Here is a 26,945-nt window from a genome sequence, read left to right on the forward strand (position 1 = left end):
AGCTTGGGCTTCTTCCTGTGGTGGCAGTGTTTCAAGAAGGTGAGAGCAGAAACTACTTGGCCTTTTGAGGCATAAACTCACCAAACAAGTTTCAAGGCCAGCTCTGATAGGAGAAGCTACAAAGAACTTGTGGCCATTTTTAATCTATCACACTGGGATGATGTTGGCCTGAAGCAGGGTGGTGGATAGAGAGAAGCGGAGAGATTTTTATTTTTCGGATATTTAAGAGCCAGAATTGAGAAGTCTTGAGGATTGTTCTGGAACACAGAGGAGAGGGTGAAATTACAAATGACTCCTAGATCCTTTGGCTTAGGTGATTGATGAATGGTGGTGCCCAGTACTCAGAAAAGAGGAAGAACAGGTTTGGGGGGGAGATAATGTTTCCAGTGTGAGTCATGTCAAGGATGAAATGTCTTTTAGACATCTACGTGGAAGTAGGCAGGAAGCAGGTGGATATGCAGATCTAAGGAGAAGTCTGGCTAGAGATACCACTTTGGGAATTTCTGGTGCCTTCGGCCTAAGGCAGCTTCCAGGGGGTCTGCAAGCTCAGAGCTGGAACATATTACCAGGCAGGGAGGGATCTAGTAAGTCAACTCTGTAGCTGCTCTAAGCCTAACCTAGTATCCCAGGCAAAATAATCAGTCTCTCCTGGTTGAAAGTTGCCAGGCTGTTATAAGAAAGAGAGATTAAGTTTCTAGGCAGAGTCCTCGGCTCTGAACTAAGATTAATGTTGTAAATGGCAAGAAGGCAGATCCCAGCTCCTGTCAGGAGGAAGTCTCCTAACAACAGACCACTAACTGATAAACTAATGAATGTATCGTCACTGAGGGAGCATTAACAGAGGCTAGAGGAACTGTGATGTAGAGGCTTGGAGGGGATTCCCTCTCTGGGTCCAATGATAGACCTCCATGGCCAGCCCTGACACTCTATAAGGGTAAATTTCCCTCGCCTTCTCAGCTTCTGATCCTACAGATGCCTAACTTTCAGAAACTGCATGAGTCTTCATTGAAGGCAGTTCTGCTGGGAGATCAGCACTGCAAGAGGCACCTATTAGGGTGCAAAAGAAATGTTGCCTAGGGTCCTTGCCATTCATTCATTCATTCATTCAACACACATTCAACAAGCCACTAGCAAGTCCTGTGCTCTGTACTAGGAACAGAGACATGAAAAGACTCTAATCTGGAAGAAATTCAACTACAACTACAAAAGCTGTCTTGTGGCTGGTGTTAGTTTCTAGAACCGTCTTCCCATTGGATCTCAAGAAGTACTCCAGGGTCTCCTTGCTATGGTGTTGGGCTGTAAAGTTTTAATGAAAGAAAGAAAGGAATAGGGGTGTCTGAGACCTGGAGAAATGTACAAGGGAGGGATCTCTGCCTGAGTGGAATCAGGGAAAACTCCTAAGAAATAAAGCAACATCCATATCTGAATGAATAGTTAAAAAGAAGACATTTATTAAGCGCTTTCTCAGTGGCTATTACAGTGATACGTGGTTTCCTTGTATTATACAGATTCTCTGGCATTGGTGGTCTTGTACACATCAGTCCTATTTTCTGGAACCTCCTCCACGCACGGTCGCAGTAAGAAGGCGGCGGAACTCTCTCAGCTCTACCCCAGAGAGACGTCAGGCGAGCGGAACCCGGGTTCGGTGGCTGGCGAGGGCGCCCGGAGGGTTTTCGCAGGACTCCAGACCTAGCGACGCGCACTGCGTTGCTAAGGGCGGAGGCGCCAGAGGCTGCGGAGACTGGAGGCTGTGGACGCCGTCAGGTTCGGCGTCCTCGTTGGGCCTCAGCTCCCGGCTCGCCCGGCCCGCCGGTGGGTATGGAGCCCGAGGCGGGAGGAAAGGGTGCAGCTGGCGGGAGGGGAAGTGGGAACCCTCGTGCTCTCTGAGCCGAACCCGCCTGACTGGCCAAAGCGGGGAGGGGGTTCCCGGGGCCCGCCTTGGGTTGGGTGGCCTTACATCCAGTCTTGGGTGAACACCCCTCCATCCATTCCTACCACCCCCGCCCAGCCTCATCAAAAATAAGCTTTGGGCAAACGTTTAGAAGAGGCGCAGGGCATTTGTGTGATCTGAAAGGAAAAACTGCCCAGTTTGTCCCCACAATTTGGGGCAACCTTGGGAGTTCTGACGTAGTGCTGATTCCCTAAATGACCTTGGGCAAGACCCTCTTATTCTCTGAGACGTTCTTTCCCCTACCTGTACCATTGGAAGGTCATATCGGACTATTTCCTACTTGCTTCTACCTGTGGTTTTGTTTCTGTTTGAGCTTTGGTTTTAGATTCCTTGGTCTTCCAGAGTGTAGTTTAGATGAATGCAGAAGGAGATTTGGGGAGAAGGAGGGGGCTATGAAATCACTATTTACATGAACAGTGGACCAGGAGTCCAGCTGAATAAGATCCAGTGCCCCAGCTTCACCCCTTTGTGACCTTTGGAAATGGAAAAAAGTGAAAGTGTTAGTCACTCTGTGACCCAGTGGACTGCCGCCCAAGCTCCTCTGTCTGTGGAATTCTCCAGGCAAGAATACTGGAGTGCGTTGCCATTCTCTTCTCCAGGGGATCTAACTGACCCTGGGATCAAACCCGGGTCTTGTGCATTGCAGGCAGATTCCTTACCGTCTGAGCCTCCAGTCCCAGTTTCTTCATGGAAAGTGACAGGTGGAAATATTCTGGAATGTACCAAGGAATGTTGCGCTGGAAGGTTAAAAGAGAATTCTCTGAATTATGCTTAGAGTGATCATTGAGGGGCTTTTCTGGCAGTTCAGTGGTTAAGGTTTCATGCTTCTGCTGCAGGGGGCACAGGTCGGATCCCTGGTGAGGGTACTAAGATCCCACATGATCCACGGTGAGGCCAAAAGATTAAATAAGATAAAAATTTAAAAATAGAGTGACCACTGAGGATCTTAAAGGCCTTTGGAGAGTAGCTTGGGGCAGAAATGGTTCCTAGGATTCAGATTTAGGCCTGATTCAACCTGGAACCAAGTCCTCTAGCGTTTCTAGTGCTGATATGTGGAATGGGTCAGAGTAACTGCTACCTGGAAAATCTGTTATTGGACAGTATTAAAGGACCCAAATATTGTTGGGGGCTTCCCAGGTGGCACTAGTAGTAAAGAACCCCCCTGCCAATTCAGGAGACGTAAGAGATATGCCTTTGATCCCTGGGTTGGAAAGATCTTCTGGAGAGGAACATGGCAACCCACTCCAGTATTCTTGCCTGGAGAATCCCATGGATTGAGGAGCCTTGTGGTCTATGGTCCACGGGGTTGCAAAGAGTCAAACACACCTGAAGCAATTTAGCATGTATGCACATATTGTTCAGTTCAGTTCAGTCGCTCAGTTGTGTCCGACTCTGCCACCCCATGAATCACAGCACGCCAGGCCTCCCTGTCCATCACCATCTCCTGGAGTTCACTCAGACTCATGTCCATTGAGTCCGTGATGCCATCCAGCCATCTCATCCTCGGTCGTCCCCTTCTCCTCCTGCCCCCAATCCCTCCCAGCATCAGAGTCTTTTCCAGTGAGTCAACTCTCTCATGAGGTGTCCAAAGTACTGGAGCTTCAGCTTTAGCATCATTCCTTCCAAAGAAATCCCAGGGTTGATCTCCTTCAGAATGGACTGGTTGGATCTCCTTGCAGTCCAAGGGACTCTCAAGAGTCTTCTCCAACACCACAGTTCAAAAGCATCAATTCGTCGGTGCTCAGCCTTCTTCACAGTCCAACTCTCACATCCATACATGACCACAGGAAAAACCATAGCCTTGACTAGGTGGACCTTAGTCGGCAAAGTAATGTCTCTGCTTTTCAATATACTATCTAGGTTGGTCATAACTTTTCTTCCAAGGAGTAAGCGTCTTTTAATTTCATGGTTGCAGTCACCATCTACAGTGATTTTGGAGCCCCCCAAAATTAAGTCTGACACTGTTTCTACTGTTTCCCCATCTATTTCCCATGAAGTGATGGGACCAGATGTCATGATCTTCGTTTTCTGAATGTTGAGCTTTAAGCCAACTTTTTCACTCTCCTCTTTCACTTTCATCAAGAGGCTTTTAAGCTCCTCTTCACTTTCCGCCATAAGGGTGGTGTCATCTGCATATCTGAGGTGATTGATATTTCTCCTGGCAATCTTGATTCCAGCTTGTGTTTCTTCCAGTCCAGCGTTTCTCATGATGTACTCCTCATGTAAGTTAAATAAGCAGGGTGACAATATACAGTCTTGATGTACTCCTTTTCCTATTTGGAACCAGTCTGTTGTTCCATGTCCAGTTCTAACTGTTGCTTCCTGACCTGCATACACATTTCTTAAGAGGCAGGTTAGGTGGTCTGGTATTCCCATCTCTTTCAGAATTGTCCACAGTTGATTGTGATCCACACAGTCAAAGGCTTTGGCATAGTCAATAAAGCAAAAGTAGATGTTTTTCTGGAACTCTCTTGCTTTTTCCATGACCCAGAGGATGTTGGCAATTTGATCTCTGGTTCCTCTGCCTTTTCTAAAACCAGCTTGAACATCAGGGAGTTCACGGTTCACGTATTGCTGAAGTCTGGCTTGGAGAATTTTGAGCATTACTTTACTAGCATGTGAGATGGTCCTTGAAAAAAGCTTGCCAAGCAGACTCTCCCACCTTAGTATTTCATTCATTCATTCATTCAAGAGATATTTGCCTTGTACCTGTTTTCCTAGGCCGTGCTCAAAGTGCAAATACAAAAATGAATAAGACATTTTCCTTTTTCTCAAGTATACTGCTGCTGCTAAGCTGCTAAGTCACTTCAGTCATGTCCAACTCTGTGCGACCCCATAGACGGCAGCCTACCAGGCTCTGCTGTCCCTGGGATTCTCCAGGCAAGAACACTGGAGTGGGTTGCCATTTCCTTCTCCAATGCATGAAAGTGAAAAGTGAAAGTGAAGTTGCTCAGTCGTGTCCGACCCTCAGCAACCCCATGGACTGCAGCCTTCCAGGCTCCTCCGTCCATGGGATTTTCCAGGCAAGAGTCCTGGAGAGGGGTGCCATTGCCTTCTCCACAAGTATACTGCAGGTTCACTATATAAGCTATGGCAGATAACTTTAATAGTGTTTTCATTTCTTAGTCTACAGCAACATGGACATTATCCAAGTACATATCCTTTGTTCTCAAGATTTTAAATCGCCTTGCTATATCATATCTGGGCTTCCCGGGTGGTGCAGTGGTAAAGCATCCTCCTGCAATGCAGAAGGCACAAGAGACGCAGATTCAATCCCTGGGTCAAAAAGATTCCCCTGGAGAAGGATGGCAACCCACTCCAGTATTCTCGACTGGAAAATTCCATGGACAGAGGAGCCTGGCAGGCTACAGTCAGTGGGGATGCAAAGAGTCAAGACACAACTGAGCGAGTGGGAGCATCCCTTCCTTTCATATAATATCTAACATAATGAATTCTTAGCCTTAGTGTGATCAGTCACTCTGGTCAGGAGACATAATTGCCTTCAGTTTAATATACTCCAGACTCACTTTCACATGTGTATATTCTCTGTGTATATTTGTAATGTATGTTTAATATGTGTGTATTAAGAGTAGAATTAGTAATAGTGAAAATTGCCGCTTTTAGCATTGCTATCTCTGTCAATCCAGTAACCATTCGGGTAGTCATCATTTGTTACTAACAATCTGCAGCTCGAACCAAAAGCTTGAAATGCACTAGCTTTTGCAGAGATGCAGTATAGTAAGCTGGTAGGGAGCAAAGCCCCTGGAGTCCAAATGCCTATACTCAAGTTTCAGCTAGGACGCTTACTTGCAACTTATGTGTAAACTTGGACAAGTAATTTAACATCTCTGTGCCTGACTTTTCTCATCTGCAAAATGAAGATAGTAACAACGTCTATCTCAGAGGCTTGTGGAATAGATTAAATGAGTTAAATATAAAGCACTTTAAAAAGTCCTCGGCATATTTTAAGTGCTGTTTTAAAAAATATTTATTTATTTGTTTGTTTGGGTTTCCCAGGTGGCTCAGTGGAAAAGAATCCCCCTGTGATGCAGGAGACTTGGGTTTGGTCCCTGGGTCAGGAAGATCCCCTGGAGGAGGATGGCAACCCACTCCAGTATTCTTGCCTGGAAAATCCCATGGACAGAGGAGCCTAGCAGGTTGTAGTCCATGGGGTCACAAAAAGTCAGACCCAACCTAGCTACTAACCAAGAGCAACAGCAAATTTATTTGGTTGCACTGGGTCTTAGTTTTGGCACACGGGATCTTTAGTTGCAGTGTGTGAGATCTGGTTCCCTGACCAGGGATGGAATCCTGGCTCTCTGCATTGGGAGCTCGGAGTCTTAGTCATTGGACCACCAGAGATGTCTCTAAGTGCTATTTTTAATCTTCACAGAAGCTGAATGATAGCGTTATTATCCTACTTTACACATAGGAAACTGAGACTTAGAGAGGTTCAGGAACTTGCTCTAGACCGAACAAAGCAGAACTATAATTCAGACCTAGGCCTCATTTCAAGGCTAATGTGCCTAATGAAATATTATTCTGACTATTTTGTGCTGGTCTTAATAATTAGAATAAGATCAATCAATAATTAGAGTTTATTTGAATTCTTAAAATTTAGTTGTTAAAATGCAGTAAAGCCGTTTCTTCTTTGTAGATGTTTATAGTGGAAATTCTGGACTAGAAGTCAAGAGCTCTACCTAGTTAGAATTTTGAGCAAATGATATTTCTGCCCATATTCTGCAGATCTTTAAATAAAGAGCTTACATGTGATAATTTTGAGAAACTGTTTCTACTTAAAGTAATATTTTAAAAATTCATACTTAAAGTATTATTTTAAACAGGAGAATTTGCCTTTCTCACAAAAATAGTAAGCTTGGAAGTAAGCAATCACTCCTGAAGATTTTTGATGAATGAAAATATTACTATGAGTAAAATAAAAAGATTTAATGAGTTTAAATATATCCTATTTTGCACATTTAAAAATAGTTGTATAGTTAACATTATGATATAGTTTCCCCAAGTATTGGAAATGTGCAAGTTATAAAATCTTTGAATTTTGCAAGATAAATCTTTGTGAGGGGAAATGACACTTAACAATCTCTTTAATAAACAGTTTCTTATTTACCTTGTAAATCTCCTTTCAGTACAAACATGCTTAGAGAAGAGATTAATCTGATTGTCTTTTCACTAATTACAGAGATTAGGAAGTGGCTGCCTGAACTATTTTCCAAAGGATAGCTTTACAAAGCAGCAGCTCACCAAGTTTACAAAGTTTACAACTTTACAAACACGGCAGCTCACCAAGAAGATCCCACTGGTTTGGGCGTAAGTAATTCTAAAGATTTTCTTTTCCTTAGATTGTCCCATGAATATGCTTCAGATAGGAAGTATGGCTGTCAGAAGACACCAGCTAAAGATCCAATCAGTTTTAAGCAGAGTCAATCCATTTATAGCATCAGTGACCTAGATCTGTGGGTGGCATCTGTCCTTAGTTTGATGGCAGTGTTAAAAAATGGGTTAGGTTGGCGGATAGGAAGCCCTGCAATCTCTTATCTAACTATAACAGTACAACACTGCAAGCTTTTTGAAAACTATCTTGGAATTTTTCCTGGGGGCATATTTATGGTAACTGAAAAACTAGATTCCCCTCTTGCTGGGTGTCAAGCCAAAAAGACACAACCAAGCCAAAGAGCAGAAGAAAGGATTTAGAACTTGCAGCAAGTTGGGAGAACAGGGATATTTGCCCAAACTGTCTCTCAGAACAGCAAAACTGGAGAAGTTTTAAGATAAGAGTGCATGCATGTATATGAAAGGGCTCAGGTGGTGTATGCATATTCATGAGGGGCTTGAGTAGAGGAGAGTTCAGCATAGATTTGGGACACAGGTTGTCAGAGTCACAGCTTTAGTTGATTAAGTCACCTAGGTCAGCAGAGGTCAGTATCATCATTTCTTAAGTACCAGATAGTCTTGTGGTTCGGAGAAGGCAATAGCACCGCACTCTAGTACTCTTGCCTGGAAAATCCCATGGATGGAGGAGCCTGGTGGGCTACAGTCCATGGGGTCGCACAGAGTTGGACACAACTGAAGAGACTTAGCAGCAGCAGCAGCAGCAGTCTTGTGATTGAGTGTTTGAGGGTGTTTGGATCCTGCACTGTAGCTCAAGAATGTGCCTCTTGCTATCCTGTGCCTTCAAAAGAGAACCGGGAGTCCTTTTTTAAAAACTTTAAACGTTATCTAGTATTTCAGCTCTGCTGGGTCTTTGTTGCTGCACGGGCTTTCTCTGCTTGAGGTGTGTGGGCTTCTCATTGCAGTAGCTTCTCTTGTTGCAGAGTACAGGCTCTACTGGGCTTCAGTAGTCACGGCTCCCAGGCTCTAAGGCACAGGCTCAGTAGTTGCGATGCACAGGCTTAGTTGCTCGATGGCATGTGAGCCACCGGGGAAGCCACAGAACTGGGAATGTTTACAATTGATTTATCATCTCCCTGGAGAAGGAAATGGCAACTCACTCCAGTATTCTTGCCTGGAAAATCCAATGGATGGAGGAGTCTGGGAGGCTACAGTCCATGGGGTCACAAAGAGTCGAACACGACTGAGTGACTTCACTTGATGTGGTCAAGAGCAAGCCTTCTGGCCAGGCTTAGATCACAAAATGTCTAGGCCTGTGATGGTTCTCTTATGTCAAAGAAGTTCCATCTGGTTCTCTTCCTCTGGGAACCCTCTGGTCTATCTGGCAGCACTTGTGCTTGTCACAGAGAACCCTACAGTGTCTGAACTAGAGGAGCCCTTCAGTTCAGTTCAGGTGCTCAGTCATGTCTGACTCTTTGCGACCCCATGAGCCTCAGCACGCCAGGCCTCCCTGTCCATCACCAACTCCCGGAGTTCACCCAAACCCACGTCCATCAAGTCGGTGATGCCATCCAACCATCTCATCCTCTGTCATCCCCTTCTCCTCCTGCCCTCAATCTTTCCCAGCATCAGGGTCTTTTCCAATGAGTCAGCTCTTCACATCAGGTGACCAAAGGATTGGAGTTTCAGCTTTAGCATCAGTCCTTCCAAAGAACACCCAGAACTGAGCTCCTTTTTTTTTTTTGTCTATTTTTTTTCCTGATCTCCTTTAGAATGGACTGGTTGGATCTCCTTGCAGTCCAAGGGACTCTCAAGAGTCTTCACCAATACCACAGTTCAAAAGCATCAATTCTTCTGCACTCAGCTTTTTTTATAGTCCAGCTCTCACATCCAGAGGCCTTAGGTTTGCTATTTCACAACACATGTGTTTGTCATATCCTGCAAGCTGCTTGAAGTACAGAGAAGGATATGAGAGTCCCTCTTCTTATGGAGCATACAGTCTGCTAGTAATCTTGGAGTCTGGTGTCCATGTTTATACATTAGAGGGGAGGCTGAGGCACAGTGTGGAGGATCGAGGAGCTCCATGGCACATGGCACACGTGAGATGAGGCAGGCCTGGTGCCAGAGCCCAGAGCTCTTGATGCCGCTCGTCGTGTTCTTTCCACTGTATTTGCATCTGTTCCTTGTCAACTTAGAGAATATTCACCACCTGAAAGTTGAGAGTTACGTTTTATTCGGTAGGAGTTTTTAGGACTTCATGCTCGGGAGGCGACATTTCAAGTAATCCCAAGAAATCTGTTCCAAGGAGGCGAGGGAGTGAGCTCGGATATGTAGGAGTTTTGCAATAAAGGGCAGGTAGTCTGAACATCAAAAAATTATTGTTAATTAAAGAAAACCACACACACAGACAACAACAGAAAAGGAAACCAGATGCCTCAAGTTAGGGAATTCAGCACTTTTCTATGTATGGGAAGATGTGAGAGTCTGGGCTCACTGAAATCATTCTTTTGATCTGCAGGATTCTTTTCATATCCTGAATCTCCTCAGGACTCACCAGCTCACCATAGTGTGTGGCTGCAACTCCTGATGACTGTGACACCCTTTGTTTACTGATATGGCAGGAAGTAGTTCATTTCTCACTGGTTACCTGTTCTTTTCAGGAGGTCAATTCTGGCAGCTTTCAAATGTAGGCTGAAATTCTTCTGGAAAACCGTGGTGGGTTTTTTGTTGGTTTTTTTTAAGTGTTTTGTTTTTTTGTTTTCATCTATTTTGTTGAAGTATAGTTGATTTACAATGTTGTGTTTATTTCTGCTATACAGTAAAGTGATTGTTACACATATATATACACACACACGTTCTTTTTCATTCTGGTTTATCACAGAATGTCGACTGTAGCTCGCTGTGCGATACAGCAGGACCTTGTTGTTCATCCATTCTGTATGTTATCGTTTGCATCCGCTAGTCCCAAACTCCCCGGCCCTCCTCCCCCTCGCCCCCTTGGCAGCCGCAAGTCTGTTCTCTGTGTCTGTCAGTCTGTTTCTGTTTGCAGGTAGGTTCATTTCTGTCGTATTCTGGATTCCGTGTGTGACGGGAACATGTGGGATCACTTCCTCTTTCTGACTCACTTCCCTAAGTGTGATCATCTCTGCTTGCAGTCACACTGCTGCAGGCGGCATTACTTCATTCTTCTTTATGGCTGAGTAGTATTCCATTGTGTATCTATGTACTACATCACCCTGATGTATTCATATGTCAGTGGGCATTTAGGTTGTTTTTATGTCTTGGCTGTTATAAATAAATAGTGCTGCCATGAACACTGGGGTAACTTATATTTGCAAATTAAGGTTTTCTCCATATATATCCCCAGGAATGGAATTGCAGTATCACACAGCAACTCTATTTTTAGTTTTTTGAGGGACCTCCATAGAGTGGAAAACTGTGGGGTTTTTTTAAAGGTAATGATTTGGGACTTCCCTAGTGGTCCAATGGTTAAGACTCCAAGCTTCCGTTACAGGGAGCCTGGGTTTGATCCCTGGTCCGGGAACTAAGATCCTGCATGAAGAGTACTTGGTGAGTTTTAGCTGCTATTTCTTGTTATAGACTATTGTTCCTAGAACTAGGTAGACTCGTCGTTCCCGTAAGAAACTCATCTCCTAGAATTTCTTTAAGCAGAGCCCTGGAAGAGATGGCGACTGGGTACTCCCACCTCTACCCTCTGCCATCTCAGGGCATCAGCTGATTGAGTAGCAGACGAACATTACCCAGAGAAGCTGAGATTACGTCCTAGTCATGTACCTTCAGTCCCATCAGACGTCCACAATGGCCACATATTCTGATCTTGACATTAAAACTGAGATATTTTTAAAAACATTTACATATTAACTCTTTTAAAAATGATAAACCTTATTGCATGTAAACATAAATAATTTTATGAAAAATAAATATACTTTTGAAAACATACAAAAATGTTTGATTGGAAGAGAACGGTATTGTTTTACATTTTTGCAAATCTCTTTACTGTTTGGCTTAAACAGAAGACTGTTGGATTCTCATGTCTGCTTCTGCATTCAGTCTATTGCAGGATGTTGTTTGCATTGTAGCATAGGAAGAAAGTCAGGACTCACATAGAGACATAGTTGGGAAGAGGATTTCACAGACTCCTTGCCGGGGTCTCAGGAACCCCCAGCAGTCCTGAGATCACACTTTGAGACCTGCTGGTCAGGTCATTACCTGTGTCACTATCTCCCACATCTCATTCTTATTACAGAATAACCTCATGACCCTGGAAAGTATTTAATAGCAGTCCCACAAGCTAGGAAGGTTATAGCCTTTAGAATAACTAAAGCTCTTTTCTAAGAAGCTTACTGGTATAGATTTTTTTTTTTTTTGGCCTTGCCTCAAAACTTACGGGATCTCAGTTTCCAACCAGTGATTGAACTCAGGCCACGGCAGTGAAAGCTCTGAATCCTAACCAGTGGACCACCACAGAATTCCCAGTACTTCATTCCTTTTAATGGCTGAGTAATATTCCTTTGCATGCATAAACCACATTTTGTTTATTCATCCATTGGTGGACACTTGGGTTGTTGTTAGCTTTTGGCTATTGTGAACAGTGCTGCTCTGAACATACATGTATAAATTTTGGATTGAACACCTGTTTTCAATTCTTGGACTATATACCCAGGAGTAGAATTGTTGGATCACATAGTGATTCAATATTTGACTTACTGGGGAGCATCTTAATACTTTTAAAATTAATTTTGTTTTTGTTTATCTGCAAATGCTGTATGGAGGGATGGTGCCTTCCCAGGGCCATAAGAGTGAGGCAGGGTAAGGAGGAAAGCCAAATGCCTACAGTTAGTCTTTAAAAAAAAAAAAGGTTTTAGCATAACCATACTACCTGCTGTTCTTGTGCCTCACAGAGTTAACAGTGTGTATTCTTCTTTTTACCAAACAGGGAACACAGCTTCTGGCAGCCACAAGGGATGCTGCTGCTCAGGTGCCATCTGAAACGAGCTCTTCCCCAGAAGGTCTTGTGCAGGCTCTGTGCAGTGATGGGGAAACTGCAGAGCAAATTCAAACACAGCACTTACAAATACAGGTATAGCAGTCTGCCCTTGGGTGGGATCCCCAGTTTTGTGCCCCATGACAATTCTTTCCTATAGAAGGAGAAGGCCCGGAGCCATCGTTGATGCCCTCCCTGAACAGTCAGTTTGGTCTTCTTTGGGAATCATCTCTAGAGCAAGCAAAGACTGGGTTTCTTCCTTTATCAGACCCCACTCATTCTGAGCATTTACAGAGTTAATAATGCCATCTGGTGACCTCAGTGTGTCTCCTTTCTCTACTCCCTTTCTGTCTTTCTCCTCAGCTTGGCCTTGTGGTCCACACTCTCTTCCCCTTGCTCCACTGTGCACCCTACACCGTGGAGCTCCTCATTTTCCATCCTCTCTTTAGCAGGCCTGATGGATTTATCGAAGAGAGGATTCAAACCAAAGCCTTTCAAGAGTATAGCCCAGCTCACATGGATACCGTCTCTGTTGTTGCTGCTCTGAACTCAGACCTCTGTGTCTCCGGAGGAAAAGATAAGGTGGGGTTTCCAGTGCTTCCCAGGGAACCAGCTTATTGCAGAGAAGGGCAGATGTTTGGAAAGGAAGTGCTTGTTTTTCATTTCTGGCAGCAGGGTTGAATAGTGTAGAAATATGCGCTTTAGAGTTAAAAAGACTGGGTTTAAATTCCTACTCTGCCGCTTCCTGTTACTTTGGACAAGTCTTTTCATTTTCTTGAGCTTCAGGCTCCTTATCTATTAAATGCGGGTAGTAATGCCAACCACCAGAAAAGGCAATGGCACCCCACTCCAGTACTCTTGCCTGGAAAATCCCATGGACAGAGGAGCCTGGTAGGCTGCAGGCCATGGTGTCCCTAAGAGTTGGACACTACTGAAGCGACTTAGCAGCAGCAGCAGCAATGCCAACCACCCAAGATAGTTGTGAGGATTAAATGGGAATACCCTCAGCACTCTGCAAGACCACCCACGTGCTTTTTATAAATGACAAGTATTACTCCAGCTTATCCATTTTTACACCTGCATGCACATAGGAGTTATTTATCGGCAAGAGGAAAGTTCTAGTCTCTTTTATGCCTCTCTTTTGCCAAAATAATCTACCACTACTTCGCGACTGCTCCCATTTTCAGTGTAAATCTGGTTGCTTTATCTCCCTCGTATTTGGATCTGTCGTAGCACTCAGACCTAGGCTCTTGCTAGCAGAAATGCTGATTCTTTCATAACAAATAATGCCACTAATTTTCAATAGCCATTTAGAATCTTCAAATTCCATTTTCATAATGTATTTCACTGATTCTAAGATATGTATGTTTCTACATTTTAACACCTCTGAAATCAGGATGCATCATTTAATTGGCAGCATTTTGTTTTAACATCTAGACATGAAATTATATTTCTGTGATCCTTGCCTATGAGGGGTAGATAGTGCAAGGATTAGCCTCTCTGTTTTGCAGGTTATGAACCTGGGATTTAACTAGGTCATAGTACTGAACTACAGAGACTGGGCCAGAGAATGCTTCTGAATCCTGTTTAGGGGGAGAAATACAACAAAATACTAAAATATATTCCTGGAAAAAGGACAGGAAGATAATTCTCATAATGATTCTCTCTGGCAGATGGGATTATGGATGAGATTTTTTGAAATTAAAAAAAAAGTATGGGGACTTCCCTGGTGGTCCAGTGGCTAAGACTCTATGCTCATAATGCAGGGTGCCCGGGTTCGAGCCCTGGTCCGGGAACTAGATCCCACATTCTGCAACTAAAGATCCTATGTGCTGCAGTGAAGATAGAAGATCCCACATGCCTCAACTAAGACCTGGGACAGCCAAATAAATAAATATATTAAAAAAAATATGATCTGTTTCACAACAGTATAAATATACTTTTATTTTTTTGGCCATGCCACATGGCATGTGAGATCTTAGTTTCCCATTTCAGTTCAATCTAATCACTCGGTCTGTCTGACTCTTTGCAGCCCCATGGACTGCAGCACTCCAGGCCTCCCTGTCCATCACCAACTCCCAGAGTTTATTCAAACTCATGTCTCTTGGGTCGGTGATGCCATCCAACCATCTCATCTTCTGTTGTCCCCTTCTCCGACCTTCAATCTTTCCCAGCATCAGGGTCTTTTCAAATGAGTTAGCTCTTTGCATCACGTGGCCAAAGTATCGGAGTTTCAGCTTCAGCATCAGTACTTCCAATGAATATTCAGGACTGATTTCCTTTAGGATGGACTGGTTGGATCTCCTTGCAGTCCAAGGGACTCTCCAACACGACAGTTCAAAAGCATCAGTTCTTCGGTGCTCAGCTTTCTTTATAGTCCAACTCTCACATCCATACATGACTACTGGAAAAACCGTAGCTTTGACTAGATGGACCTTTGTTGGCAAAGTAACATCTCTGCTTTTTAATATGCTATCTAGGTTGGTCATAACTTTTCTTCCAAGGAGCAAGTGTCTTTGAATTTCATGGCTGCAGTCACCGTCTGCAGTGATTTTGGAGCCCCCCAAAATAGTCTGTCACTGTTTCCCCATCTATTTCCCATGAAGTGATGGGACCGGATGCCATGATCTTAGTTTTCTGAATGTTGAATTTTAAGCCAACTTTTTCACTCACCTCTTTCACTTTCTTCAAGAGGTTCTTCAGTTCCTCTTTGCTTTCTGCCATAAGGATGGTGTCATCTGCCTATCTAAGGTTATTGATTATTTCTCCCGGCAATCTTGATTCCAGCTTGTGCTTCATCCAGTCCAGCATTTCTCATGATGTACTCTGCATAGAAGTTAAAAAAGCAGGGTGACAATATACAGCCTTGACATACTCCTTTCCCTATTTGGAACCAGTCTGTTGTTCCATGTCCAGTTCTAACTATTGCTTCTTGACCTGCATACAGATTTCTCAGGAGGCAGGTCAGGTGGTCTGGTATTCCTGTCTCTTTCAGAATTTTCCACAGTTTGTTGTGATCCACACAGTCAAAGGCTTTGGCATAGTCAATAAGGCAGAAGTAGATGTTTTTCTGTAACTCTCTTGATTTTTCAGTGATCCAACAGATGTAGGCAATTTGATCTCTGGTTCCTCTGCCTTTTCTAAATCCAGCTTGAATATCTGGAAGTTCACAGTTCACATATTGTTGAAGCCTGGCTTGGAGAATTTTGAGCATTCCTTTGCTAGCATATGAGATGAGTACAACTGTGTGGTAATTTGCGCATTCTTTGGCATTGCCTTTCTTTGGGATTGGAATGAAAACTGACCTTTTCCAGTCCTGTGGCCACTGCTGAGTTTTCCAAATTTGCTGGCGCATTGAGTGCAGCACTTTCACAGCATCATCTTTTAGGATTTGAAATAGCCAGGGATCAAACCTATGCCCCTTGCACTGGAAGTGCAGAATCTTAACCCCTGGACCACCAGCGAAGTCCCTAAATATACTTTTAACACTACTAACTTGTATACCTAAAAATGATTAAAATGGTAAATTTTTTTTTAAGTAGGGGAAAAAAAATCTAATCCCATGTAGATTTTCCTTCAGCATCTACACCCAGAACCTCAACCTAAACCTCAACCAGATGCCCCTGGGGAGTGTTGTTCCAAACCTATCATTAAGTCCCAGACGCTTCAGCAGAGTGGCCCAGTAGGTCTGGAAGAGACAGAGAGCTCAAACTTGGGAAGCATGAGGAGCGACTACAATAAAACCTTGGTAGAAAGGGAGAAATTAGGTAGAGAACAAGATAAAGGCTTATTGTTTCAGCTAAACGAAATCAATTAAACTAAAATATTCTAATGACTCTCTGCAGACAGTTGTGGCCTATAACTGGAGAACTGGAAATGTGGTGAAAAGGTTCAAAGGACATGAGCGTGAAATCACCAAGGTAATTGTCATATGATTAGCATCACGAGGAAATTTGGAATTGAGTAAAGGAATGCCTGTAGCTCTATGTAGTAAGAGTGGTTGAATATTTCAGTGTTAAGGAAAAATGCAGAGGTTTCACTTGATGTCACCGTGTGAAGCCCCACTCACACCAGAGCAAACCATTCACTCAGCTATAGTTACATGTATAGTAGACACAGTTTTTGTTTCATCGTTAAGCCCTTCATAGCTTCCCAGGTAGCGCTGACCCACCTGCCAGTGCAGGAGATGTAAGAGACATGGGTTTGATCCCTTGGTTGGGGAGAGCCCCTGGAGGAGGGCATGGCAACCCACTCCAGTATTCTTGCCTGGAGAATCCCATGGACAGAGGAGCCTGGTGGGCTATGGTCCGTAGCGTTGCAAAGAGTTGGACACGACTGAATCGACTTAGCACGTAGCACAGCACAGGTAGTAAATAGAGGAGAGCTGAGATTAACTCCCCCTGCCCTGTCCTAACTCACCAGGGTCATGTATCGAAGCCTCACTAAGTGTTTACTCTAGGTAAGAAAATGACAAACTCTCCATACTGAGGATACTTCTAGTCTAGTTGGGGAAATTTTTTAAAAGCCAGAAACAGTTAAATAATTAATTTGTTAAAGAGCATGACAGAGTAGACTGAGATTCCAGCAAAAATGATAGAGAATGTCAAATTATGTAACTCCCCTCTCTGAAGTCCACCTACATGAACCGAAACTTGAGATGCAAACTCCATCCTAATGAGGCTGAGTATCAGCGACAGTCACGTAGGACAGAATCTGTTTACCTGCCAGATACAGTGCACTTTGAGCCAGACTGAGAGTGAACACCAGGCTCTAGCACCTTCATCTCCAGGCTTGTTCCATTTTTAACGTCCAAACAAGCACACTAGAGCTGTCTTTTTTTTTTTTTTTTTTTTGAGCAGATAGCGTGTATTTACAAATCAAGCCAGTTCTTCAGCGCCTCTCGCGATAAGATGGTCATGATGTGGGACTTGCAGAGCTCCTCACAGCCAAGACAGCAGTTCTCTGGCCACACCATGGTGGTCACTGGACTGACCGTGAGTCCAGGTGAGGTCAAGCCAACGTCTTCCCAACACCAGCACTGTGGTACTTTTCTGAAAAGCCCTGTCCCAAGTCCGTCTCATGGACCATCTTGTCATTGTTCCCTAAGATTCATCACAACTGTGTACTGGCTCCCGTGACAACACCCTGCTCTTGTGGGATGTGGGCACTGGACAGTGTGCAGAGAGAGCGTCAGTCTCCAGGAACCTGGTACGAACTCAAACTTGGTCCAGAGCAGGGCAACAGAAGGGAGCCTGGGGTGAGGAAGAGCGTAGGAGAGAGACGTGGAGACCGCATGACCAGGCCTTAGAGTCTTGGGTCCTAATTACTGCTCGCCCGTAACTAAGGTCTTCTGCTCCAGAGAACAACTCCACTAGTTTATATTGGAGTTTTAAATGGTGTCCTCACTTATGCCTTCAAAACATAGTTATTCCATATCTTCTGTGGACCAGGCACTGTGCTAGAAGCAGCGTTTGTGGCCCAGGGCTTGGTTCCTGGCCTCCAGAAGCTCACAGTTTATGCTTATCATGTGTTCAGTATATGTAACATTATGCAGAGAAATAAGCATGACCTTTTGCTATTTGTATAGTTTGATTTGCTTATGAAGACCAGTGTTTTCCGGTAGCAGACTGATGTCAACCCCACTGCCTATGACTAACCTCGTACCTGGGTTTAAAGCATGGATACATCACTTTTTAGCTGTATTAACCCAAGAAAGTTACTAGAAGTCTTGGTGTCTTCATTTATAGAATGGGGAGAGTTATATCACCTGACATGGCGATGTCCTTTAGTGGTTGTCAGACATTAGTCACGTGGTCTTTTCGAGTTTTGAAGACAGCTGCCGATGGCAGGATGTGCTTGCCCCGTGCCCTCCGTATTTGTGCAGGTTGCTGGAAGAAGTGAAAACCGTGTTACCTCCGGTTGTTTTGAAAACTGTTTCACGCCTGTCCAGCAGGGGGCTGCAGGGATAAAGGGAAACAGGGACACTGAGCCCGCTTCCTGAACCCGAGGAGGCCTCAAGTTAGGGTTTCATTGGTCCCACTTGAAAGCAGAGGCCGCTCTCCTTAGCTGCCGCTTGGCCAGCGGTGTTTAGGTTTCAGACACTCTGAGAGTGCTGCATGCATTTTGGGGCTCACGCCCGGTCCAGGTGCTTCCATTGCTGCTGATAACCTGGGAGCTGCAGGTTGAGCATGACCGGTGGGCCTCTGCACCACATAAAATCCCTCTTAAGTCAGATGTGCTAGGCTCAGCATCCTTGAGAAGTGATGACAGAGATGCTATTTAGTGACATTTACAGAAATTACAGCAGAGGAATGGCATGGTGTGGAGACGTTTTGAAACTTTTGCTTTTTCTAGGTCACTCACTTGTGCTGGGTCCCCGGAGAACCTTACATACTCCAGACCTCCGAGGATAAAAGCATCAGGTGGGCTTACTGAGCAGCAGTGAAGGTGTTTCTGGTGAAGGTCTGTGGCTCCCGTGCTTACCTGACTCTGCTCCTGCTCTGCTCCTCCGCGCCGCTGCGCCTTCCCCAGGGCCTTCCCCTCCTCTGCACTTTGCCAGTGCTGGTGTCTCTCGGATCTGGCCCCACGGATCACCTGGATAGAGGTGGAATGGCAGGAGGCCAGCTTGTTCTGGCTGGTTTGTAGAAGCAGCTGATTCTGCCAGCCCTGACTGTGGGAACATGTTCAGATTAACCTCAGGGTCAGTCGCTTGCTTGTCCCACCCCTTCAAGTGGCCCTTACTGGGCTCCAGGTGTTCTCAATCACCTATCCCTCAGAATCACCATCAGGGAAGTCAAATGAAGTAAATCCTTCTTGGACTAGAAAGCATGACCAGAAACATTGGATCTCAAGAGATTCTTCTTAGAAAATGGTAGGAAGAAGATAAAGAAGTAAAATTGAGACAAGAGGTAAAACAAAACGGTCCCCAGTTAACCCCATGGGTCAGTTGGCCAAGGCCTGTAAATCTTCTGTGTCTGATTCTGGAATGATGCCTGCTTCTCTCCATCATGATATGTATCTTTGAAAATTTTTGTTAAATCACAGGTGCAGAAATATTCTCTCTTGTCTGTTGAAAGTAGTACCCCAAAGGACCAAATTAACAAATTAACTTGAACAGTTAAGATGCTTGGTCTAAATTCCCATTAATTAGATCTCAAAATAGAAAGAACTCAGATGTCATTCAGTTTGGTTATTTCCTGACAGCTTTACCATTTCTGAGATTGATCTGGTTCATGTTGCTGTTTTTAGGTAAATCACAGCATTCTGTTCTGACTTGCCAAAGCCTGCAAAGAGCCAAGACTTCGGTGTTCACAGGCAGTTACAGGTGCATTTCAGCACATTTACTGCAAACTCATTCGCTGCCGTAATTTCTTTCAGACTGTGGGACAGTCGGGGGCTGCAGGTAGCTCATACATTTCCCACCCAGCAGCACATCCAGACGTACTGCGAGGTCAGTGAGGATGGGCACAAGTGTGTCTCCTGCAGCAGCGGCTTTGAAGGGGAAGGCTGTGAAGCCACGGTGAGAGACTGTGGGGTCCAGATATCGGGGTGCTGACGAGAAACGACTTCCTCTCACCTCCTGCCTATCCTGAGCTATACAGGCATGCTCTACTAAAGTCTCAGGCCTATTCCAAGTGCATACTATACACGATCCTTGGCATTCTGGATGCTTCTTTCAAGAAAACTCCATTGCCTAAGCTCTTTGCATCAGTCATAGAAAAGAGAAATGTGATGGGAGTCAAGATAGGAAGGCGTTAGACACAGAACCACCTGCTAATATTCCTGATCCCAGTAGAATTTAGAAGGGGGATGAACTGTTTGAAGAATCAAGTGTGTTCCCATTGTGCATGTGGTCACAGTAAAGGAATTCAAGTTCTTTGGGAAGTTTGGGGCTCTAGTGTTGGTCAAGGGCCCACCACATCCTGAACCCCTATACCTTTCCTTGCAGTTAATTTCAGGATAGATTGCCTTGGCTCCTCCAGAGTACCTTGGATTTCTCACAGTAAAATATTAGTTAAAAGAGTTATCTAGTATCCAAACAGGACAACTACAACTCCCATTTTATTGGACATTTATTATGTGCAGGGCACAGGGCTGAGCACATCATGTGCATTATCTCATTAAATCTTTAAAACAATCTCGCAAGTTCAGTATTATTATAGTTCCCATTTTACAGATGGGGAAATAGAGGCATGGCAAGTTGAAATCTCTTGTACAAGACCACGCTTCTCATAAGTGGTTGAAGTGTTGAATCCCAGGCTTCTGATGTAGCATTTCTTCTCCAAGCTAAGCATTTGCATTTCCAGCTCCTACAATTATTCCTTGGACAGTGACTCAGTGTCCAGAGATTTCATTATTTTTTGGACACAATTCCATGTGCTCTTGTCTGTGAACATTATTCTCTTAAGTGTAGTCTGATTAGTATCAGAAGGAGTGAGCTGGCAGAACTGTCGTCTCCCTTGTTATAGAATCTAGTCTTCCTATACCAAGAGTCAGTGTCTTGGTATTAAATCAGAAGGTCTGCACCTGTATACACTTATGAGAAGGTGTTCCTAACTGTGGGGTCTCCTTGGGACCCACAGATGCCAGGAGGCTGGTATAAGGCCACTCTTGAGCTGTCGTAGAAAATAGGTCACCCCCTTCTGTTCCACTGTGCTGCCATGATGATAATGAAGAAGGCAACAACCCCCGGTTAAACCATCTTTAACCTGGCTTCTTTGACACATAGTCACTGATTGACTGGATGCATGGATGGGAGGGATGAAGATAAGGGTGTCTGTGTGAGGAGGAAGGTTGAGGGAGTAGGTGCATCATGAGAGGCTGGGGAGAGGATACTAGAGAATGAAGCATGTCTGAAGCTCGGAAATATGTATGCAAGCCAGCCCCTGTCATTACTTTGCAGCTGTGGGACCTAAGGCAGACACGGAGCAGAATCTGTGAGTACAGGGGGCACTTCCAGACCATTGCGTCCTGTATCTTTCTACCCAGAGCTTTAGCCTCGATGCCTGCAATTGCTACCTCATCACATGACTGCAAGGTGAAGATCTGGAATCAAGACACTGGAGGTAAGGAGCCTGCCTCTCAGTTCAGTTCAGTTCAGTCACTCAGTCATGTCTGACTCTTTGCACCCCCATGAATCGCAGCATGCCAGGCCTCCCTGTCCATCACTAACTCCTGGAGTTCACTCAAATTCATGTCCATCGAGTCGGTGATGCCATCCAGCCATCTCATCCTCGGTCGTCCCCTTCTCCTCCTGCCCCCAATCCCTCCCAGCATCAGAGTCTTTTCCAATGAGTCAACTCTTCACATGAGGTGGCCAAAGTACTGGAGTTTCCGCTTTAGCATCAGTCCTTCCAATGAACACCCAGGACTGATCTCCTTTAGAATGGGCTGGTTGGATCTCCTTGCAGTCCAAGGGATTCTCAAAAGTCCTCTCCAACACCACAGTTCAAAAGCATCAATTCTTCAGTGCTCAGCTTTCTTCACAGTCCAACTCTCACATCCATACATGACCACAGGAAAAACCATAGCCTTGACTAGACGGACCTTTGTTGGCAAAGTAATGTCTCTGCTTTTGAATATGCTATCATATTGGTTGGTCATAACTTTCCTTCCAAGGAGTAAGCATCTTTTAATTTCATGGCTGCAGTCACCATCTGCAGTGATTTTGGAGCCCAAAAAAAGAAAGTCTGACACTGTTTCTACTGTTTCCCCATCTATTTGCCATGAAGTGATGGGACTGGTTGCCATGATCTTCGTTTTCTGAATGTTGAGCTTTAAGCCAACTTTTTCACTCTCCTCTTTCACTTTCATCAAGAGGCTTTTTAGTTCCTCTTCACTTTCTGTCATAAGGGTGGTGTCATCTGCATATCTGAGGTTATTGATATTTCTCCTGGCAATCTTGATTCTAACTTGTGCTTCTTCCAGCCCAGCGTTTCTCATGATGTACTCTGCATAGAAGTTAAAGAAGCAGGGTGACAATATACAGTCTTGATGTACTCCTTTTCCTATTTGGAACCAGTCTGTTGTTCCATGTCCAGTTCTAACTGTTGCTTCCTGACCTGCATATAGGTTTCTCAAAAGACAAGTCAGGTGGTGTGGTATTCCCATCTCTTTCAGAATTTTCCAGTTTGTTGTGATCCACACAGTCAAAGGCTTTGGCACAGTCACTAGAGCAGAAATAGATGTTTTTCTGGAACTCTCTTGCATTTTCCACGATCCAGCAGATGTTGGCAATTTGATCTCTGGTTCCTCTGCCTTTTCTAAAACCAGCTTGAACATCTGGAAGTTCACAGTTCATGTATTGCTGAAGCCTGGGCTGGAGAATTTTGAGCATTACTTTACTAGCGCGTGAGATGAGTGCAGTTGTGCAGTAGCTTGAGCATTCTTTGGCATTGCCTTTCTTTGGGATTGGAATGAAAACTGACCTTTTCCAGTCCTGTGGCCACTGCTGAGTTTTCCAAATTTGCTGGCATATTGAGTGCAGCACTTTCACAGCATCATCTTTCAGGACTTGAAATAGCTCTACTGGAATTCCATCACCTCCACTAGCTTTGTTCGTAGTGATGCTTCCTAAGGCCCACTTGACTTCACATTCCAGGATGTCTGGCTCTAGATGAGTGATCACACCATCGTGATTATCCGGGTCATGAAGATTTTTGTACAGTTCTTCCGTGTATTCTTGCCACCTCTTCTTAATATCTTCTGCTTCTGTTAGGTCCAGACCATTTCTGTCCTTTATTGAGCCCATCTTTGCATGAAATGTTCCCTTGGTATCTCTAATTTTCTTGAAGAGATCTCTAGTCTTTCCCATTCTGTTCTTTTCCTCTATTTCTTTGCATTGATTGCTGAGGAAGGCTTTCTTATCTCTCCTTGGTATTTTTTGGAACTCTGCATTCAGATGCTTATATCTTTCTTTTTCTCCTTTGCTTTTCGCTTCTCTTCTTTTCACAGCTATTTGTAAGGCCTCCTCAGACAGCTATTTTGCTTTTTTGCATTTCTTTTCCATGTGGATGGTCTTGATCCCTATCTCCTGTACAGTGTCACGAACCTCATTCCATAGTTCATCAGGCACTCTGTCTATCAGATCTAGTCCCTTAAATCTATTTCTCACTTCCACTGTATAATCATAAGGGATTTGATTGAGGTCATACCTGAATGGTCTAGTGGTTTTCCCTACTTTCTTCAATTTGAGTCTGAATTTGGTAATAAGGAGTTCATGATCTGAGCCACAGTCAGCTCCTGGTCTTGTTTTTGCTGACTGTATAGAGCTTCTCCATCTTTGGCTGCAAAGAATATAAGCAATCTGATTTCGGTGTTGACCATCTGGTGATGTCCATATGTAGAGTCTTCTCTTGTGTTGTTGGAAGAGGGTGTTTGCTATGACCAGTGCATTTTATTGGCAAAACTCTATTAGTCTTTGCCCTGCTTCATTCCATATTCCAAGGCCAAATTTGCCTGTTACCTCAGGTGTTTCTTGACTTCCTACTTTTGCATTCCAGTCCCCTATAATGAAAAGGACATCTTTTTTGGGTGTTAGTTCTAAAAGGTCTTGTAGGTCTTCATAGAACCGTTCAGTTTCAGCTTCTTCAGCGTTACTGGTTGGGGCATAGACTTGGATAACTGTGATATTGAATGGTTTGCCTTGGAGATGAAGAGAGATCATTCTGTCGTTTTTGAGATTGCATCCAAGTACTGCATTTTGGACTTTTTTGTTGACCATGATGACTACTCCATTTCTTCTAAGAGATTCCAGCCCACAGTAGTAGATATAATGGTCATCTGAGTTAAAATCACCCATTCCAGTCCATTTTAGTTCACTGATTCCTAGAATGTCGACGTTCACTCTTGCCATCTCCTGTTTGACCACTTCCAATCTGCCTTGATTCATGGACTTAACATTCCAGGTTCCTATGCAATATTGCTCTTTACAGCATCAGACCTTGCTTCTATCACCAGTCACATCCACAACTGGGTACTGTTTTTGCTTTGGCTCCATCCCTTCATTCTTTCTGGAGTTATTTTTCCACTGATCTCCAGTAGCATATTGGGCACCTACCGACCTGGGGAGTTCCTCTTTCAGTATCCTATCATTTTGCCTTTTCATACTGTTCATGGGGTTCTCAAGGCAAGAATACTGAAGTGGTTTGCCATTTCCTTCTGCTTCTCAAAGATACATGAGTCCTATAGGTTTCTTTAAAACTGTTTCTTCCATTGCTCAGCATGTGCAGAGTCATCCATGCTCTGCCACTGTCCACCACCATAGTGGTTAAGAGATGGCATCAAGAGACCAGACTCCCTGTCCAGCTGGCTAGAAGCTGTCACCATGTAAGCCCTGGTATCATGTTGTACAGACACCTCCCTAAAAGCTCAAATATATTTGGTTCTTTCATTCTTTCTACCTGAAGTTCCTCATCATGTTTTAAGTTGTGATGCTCAAAATGTCTGGAAAAGAGAACAAGAATTGCCGCTTTAAGATTCATTTTCAAGGGCTAAAATGAGAGCCTCTGTTTGGTGGGGGTGAGGTGTGGGGTAAGGATAGCCTCAGAAAGACTCTGGCCTCTCTTGACTCTGCAGCTGAGGTTTGGGATTGTAGTAAGGTCACGCAAAGCACCAGAGAAAGACACGCTTTAGGGAGCCAGCTCGCCGCAGTTTCCTTGATGTGCTGCTGTGCCGGAGCCAGCTTCTACTCGCTGACAGTTAAATATTCAGGAATATTTAATATGGTCATGGCAGGAGTATTTAACCTCACAAAAATTGGCAAATGCTATGAATGAAGGTTTTTTTTTCTTTCCAAAAAGCCAGTTTACCAGCACCCCACTGCCTCCATACTATCCTGTCCTAGACACTGGCTTCTGGCAGACACAGGGCTAGTGTTCATTTAGAGACCCTCAAGCCAAATCCCTTCGATGACAGTCATCTCCCAGAAACTCAGCTCCTAGCAGGGGAGGATAGGGTTGCCCCCGTCAGATGTGTGGGGTCACGTCTAGCGGCTTCCACAGTGAGTGCAGTCAGGTACCCTGACCTGGGCGTGTGGGAGGAGCAGCTGTTCCAGATTCAGGGATCGAAACCCGAGACCAGGGAGGACCGGGTGTGAAAGCGCCGCTCGGCCCGCCAGGCGTGCATGTGTGCTCTTGGACGAGCAGTCTGCAAGACGCTGACGGAGGGGAGTGGGTCAGCAGCCCCAGACTGCCCTGCGGGTGCCCCATCATCCTTTGTCCTGAAAAGACAAAGCGAGACCCCGGGGTGCCACAGCTGAAGATTGGTGTCCTTACCTTTTGCTCTGCGCTTTGTTCTCTGGACAGGCACCCGAGGGCAGCATTTTAACATGGCCTTGCAGTGAGGCCCCAGTTGTCCAGTGTACTTTCAGGTGGAATACGTCCTGTGCTGACAACTTAGGTTGACTTCCCCAGTGAACGCTCCTCTGAGGCACTGGGTGCCTCTCTTACCTGGGTTAGATGCGTATACATAGCACGTGCTTTATTTCTGTAGGTTTCTTACAAAGACGCCGCCTTTCATGATATGGCACTCTTGGTCTAACGTGCCGGTTCCCCCTTCCTCCCCAGCCTGCCTTTTCACCTTGTCTCTGGATGGATCAGGACCTTTGACTTCCCTGGCGGTGGCCGACACCATCTCCTTATTGTGTGTGAGTTTCAGCAGAGGAATTCACTTACTCAGGGTGGACCGCAGCCAAGGGCTGGAACTGCGGGAAGTGGCGGCATTCTGAGGCCAAGAGACCTTCACTGGACAAGAGCAAACTGTGGCCCCTTCTTTCTCAGTGTGACTTTGTGTTTTTTCATGTTCTCTTGAGGGGAGGGCGATCTGGAGCTGATGTTCTTTGCTTAGGTTCCCTTGGAAGATACGTCAGTGTTAGAAGTCAATTTAAGTCAAAATCAGGTGCAGAGATTAGATATACGGACTCAAATCTGGCTCTCAATTGAAATTAAATCCAAGTACAATTTTTAGTGAGCTTTGGGGACTACTCTTTAAGAAAAGTGAGTTCATGAGCCTCTCGATGGCCCACACTCCTATCTGTGGAGTGTTTCTCCCAAGGCCGTCTTACCTTCCAAGATGGACTGCATTATGTTCATAGAATGTGTATCTCTCTTAAAAAAAAAAAAGGTTTATAGCTCAGAATGATTACCTGTGGGTATAAGAGTGATAGGCCTCTGTCTGTGAGAGTCAGAACACAGGTCTGAATCTACTGAACTGACCTTTTCCATGTCTCCACGAAAGAAAAAAGTGTAGCGGAGAGAGAAACTGTTGTGGTTGTCTCACAGTTATCTAGATGGGAAAGGTTAGTGCAGCTCCATGGAAGAAATGGATTGCAGACATGAAATTAAGCTCTAATCACAGCCCCTTCCCAGCGTAAAGAATCAAAGTTAGGGCCAGGAAGCAAAAGCCGCCTAGGCCAGCCCTGCATGAGCAGGAAGCCTGCGATGGCGGGCAAAGAGGGTGAAAGCTGCCCTGCCCTCCCGGAATCGGATGGATCATCAGACCCATTCCATGGACATAGGAATGGAGAGGTTAAGGCTAAGAACTTCGTTTGTGTATTTTAATATCTTTACTTAGTTTTATATAACCCTTCCTGGGAGATGGCCAGAGCGAGGCAAAGGGAGTGCCTGCCGTGACAGTGGAACA

The 26,945-nt window shown here is 44.7% G+C and overlaps 1 protein-coding gene across 11 annotated transcripts; it reads left to right on the forward strand.

Moving 5' to 3' along the window:
- The first annotated feature begins 1,675 nt into the window (after nucleotides 1-1,675).
- WDR31 (WD repeat domain 31) lies at nucleotides 1,676-26,269 on the forward strand. 11 transcript variants are annotated; one of them, XM_069575391.1, is made up of 12 exons: nucleotides 1,707-1,812; nucleotides 5,969-6,108; nucleotides 7,152-7,279; nucleotides 12,258-12,401; nucleotides 12,755-12,887; nucleotides 16,151-16,225; nucleotides 17,165-17,309; nucleotides 17,413-17,513; nucleotides 18,660-18,727; nucleotides 19,683-19,824; nucleotides 21,208-21,370; nucleotides 25,871-26,269. In XM_069575391.1, the coding sequence occupies exons 4-12, from the start codon at nucleotides 12,286-12,288 to the stop codon at nucleotides 26,029-26,031; spliced, it is 1,104 nt and encodes a 367-aa protein (XP_069431492.1). In that variant the 5' UTR covers nucleotides 1,707-1,812; nucleotides 5,969-6,108; nucleotides 7,152-7,279; nucleotides 12,258-12,285; the 3' UTR covers nucleotides 26,032-26,269. The 11 variants fall into 11 exon arrangements, with proteins under 11 accessions (XP_069431495.1, XP_069431490.1, XP_069431498.1 ...); XM_069575390.1 differs by having other exon boundaries at nucleotides 1,731-1,812; nucleotides 12,758-12,887; XM_069575386.1 differs by lacking the exon at nucleotides 5,969-6,108 and having other exon boundaries at nucleotides 1,693-1,812.
- Nucleotides 26,270-26,945: the final 676 nt, after the last annotated feature.

This window comes from Ovis canadensis, chromosome 2 (assembly GCF_042477335.2).
Source record: "Ovis canadensis isolate MfBH-ARS-UI-01 breed Bighorn chromosome 2, ARS-UI_OviCan_v2, whole genome shotgun sequence".
NCBI classification, from domain to species: domain Eukaryota; kingdom Metazoa; phylum Chordata; class Mammalia; order Artiodactyla; family Bovidae; genus Ovis; species Ovis canadensis.

Excerpts from the sequence above, each read along its gene's own strand:
- WDR31 (XM_069575386.1), top strand. The coding sequence starts at position 12,286 with ATGCTGCTGCTCAGGTGCCATCTGAAACGAGCTCTTCCCCAGAAGGTC. Across the intron at positions 12,888-16,150 it reads TCTCCGGAGGAAAAGATAAG|ACAGTTGTGGCCTATAACTG; the intron begins GTGGGGTTTCCA and ends GACTCTCTGCAG. Across the intron at positions 21,371-25,870 it reads CTGGAATCAAGACACTGGAG|CCTGCCTTTTCACCTTGTCT; the intron begins GTAAGGAGCCTG and ends CTTCCTCCCCAG.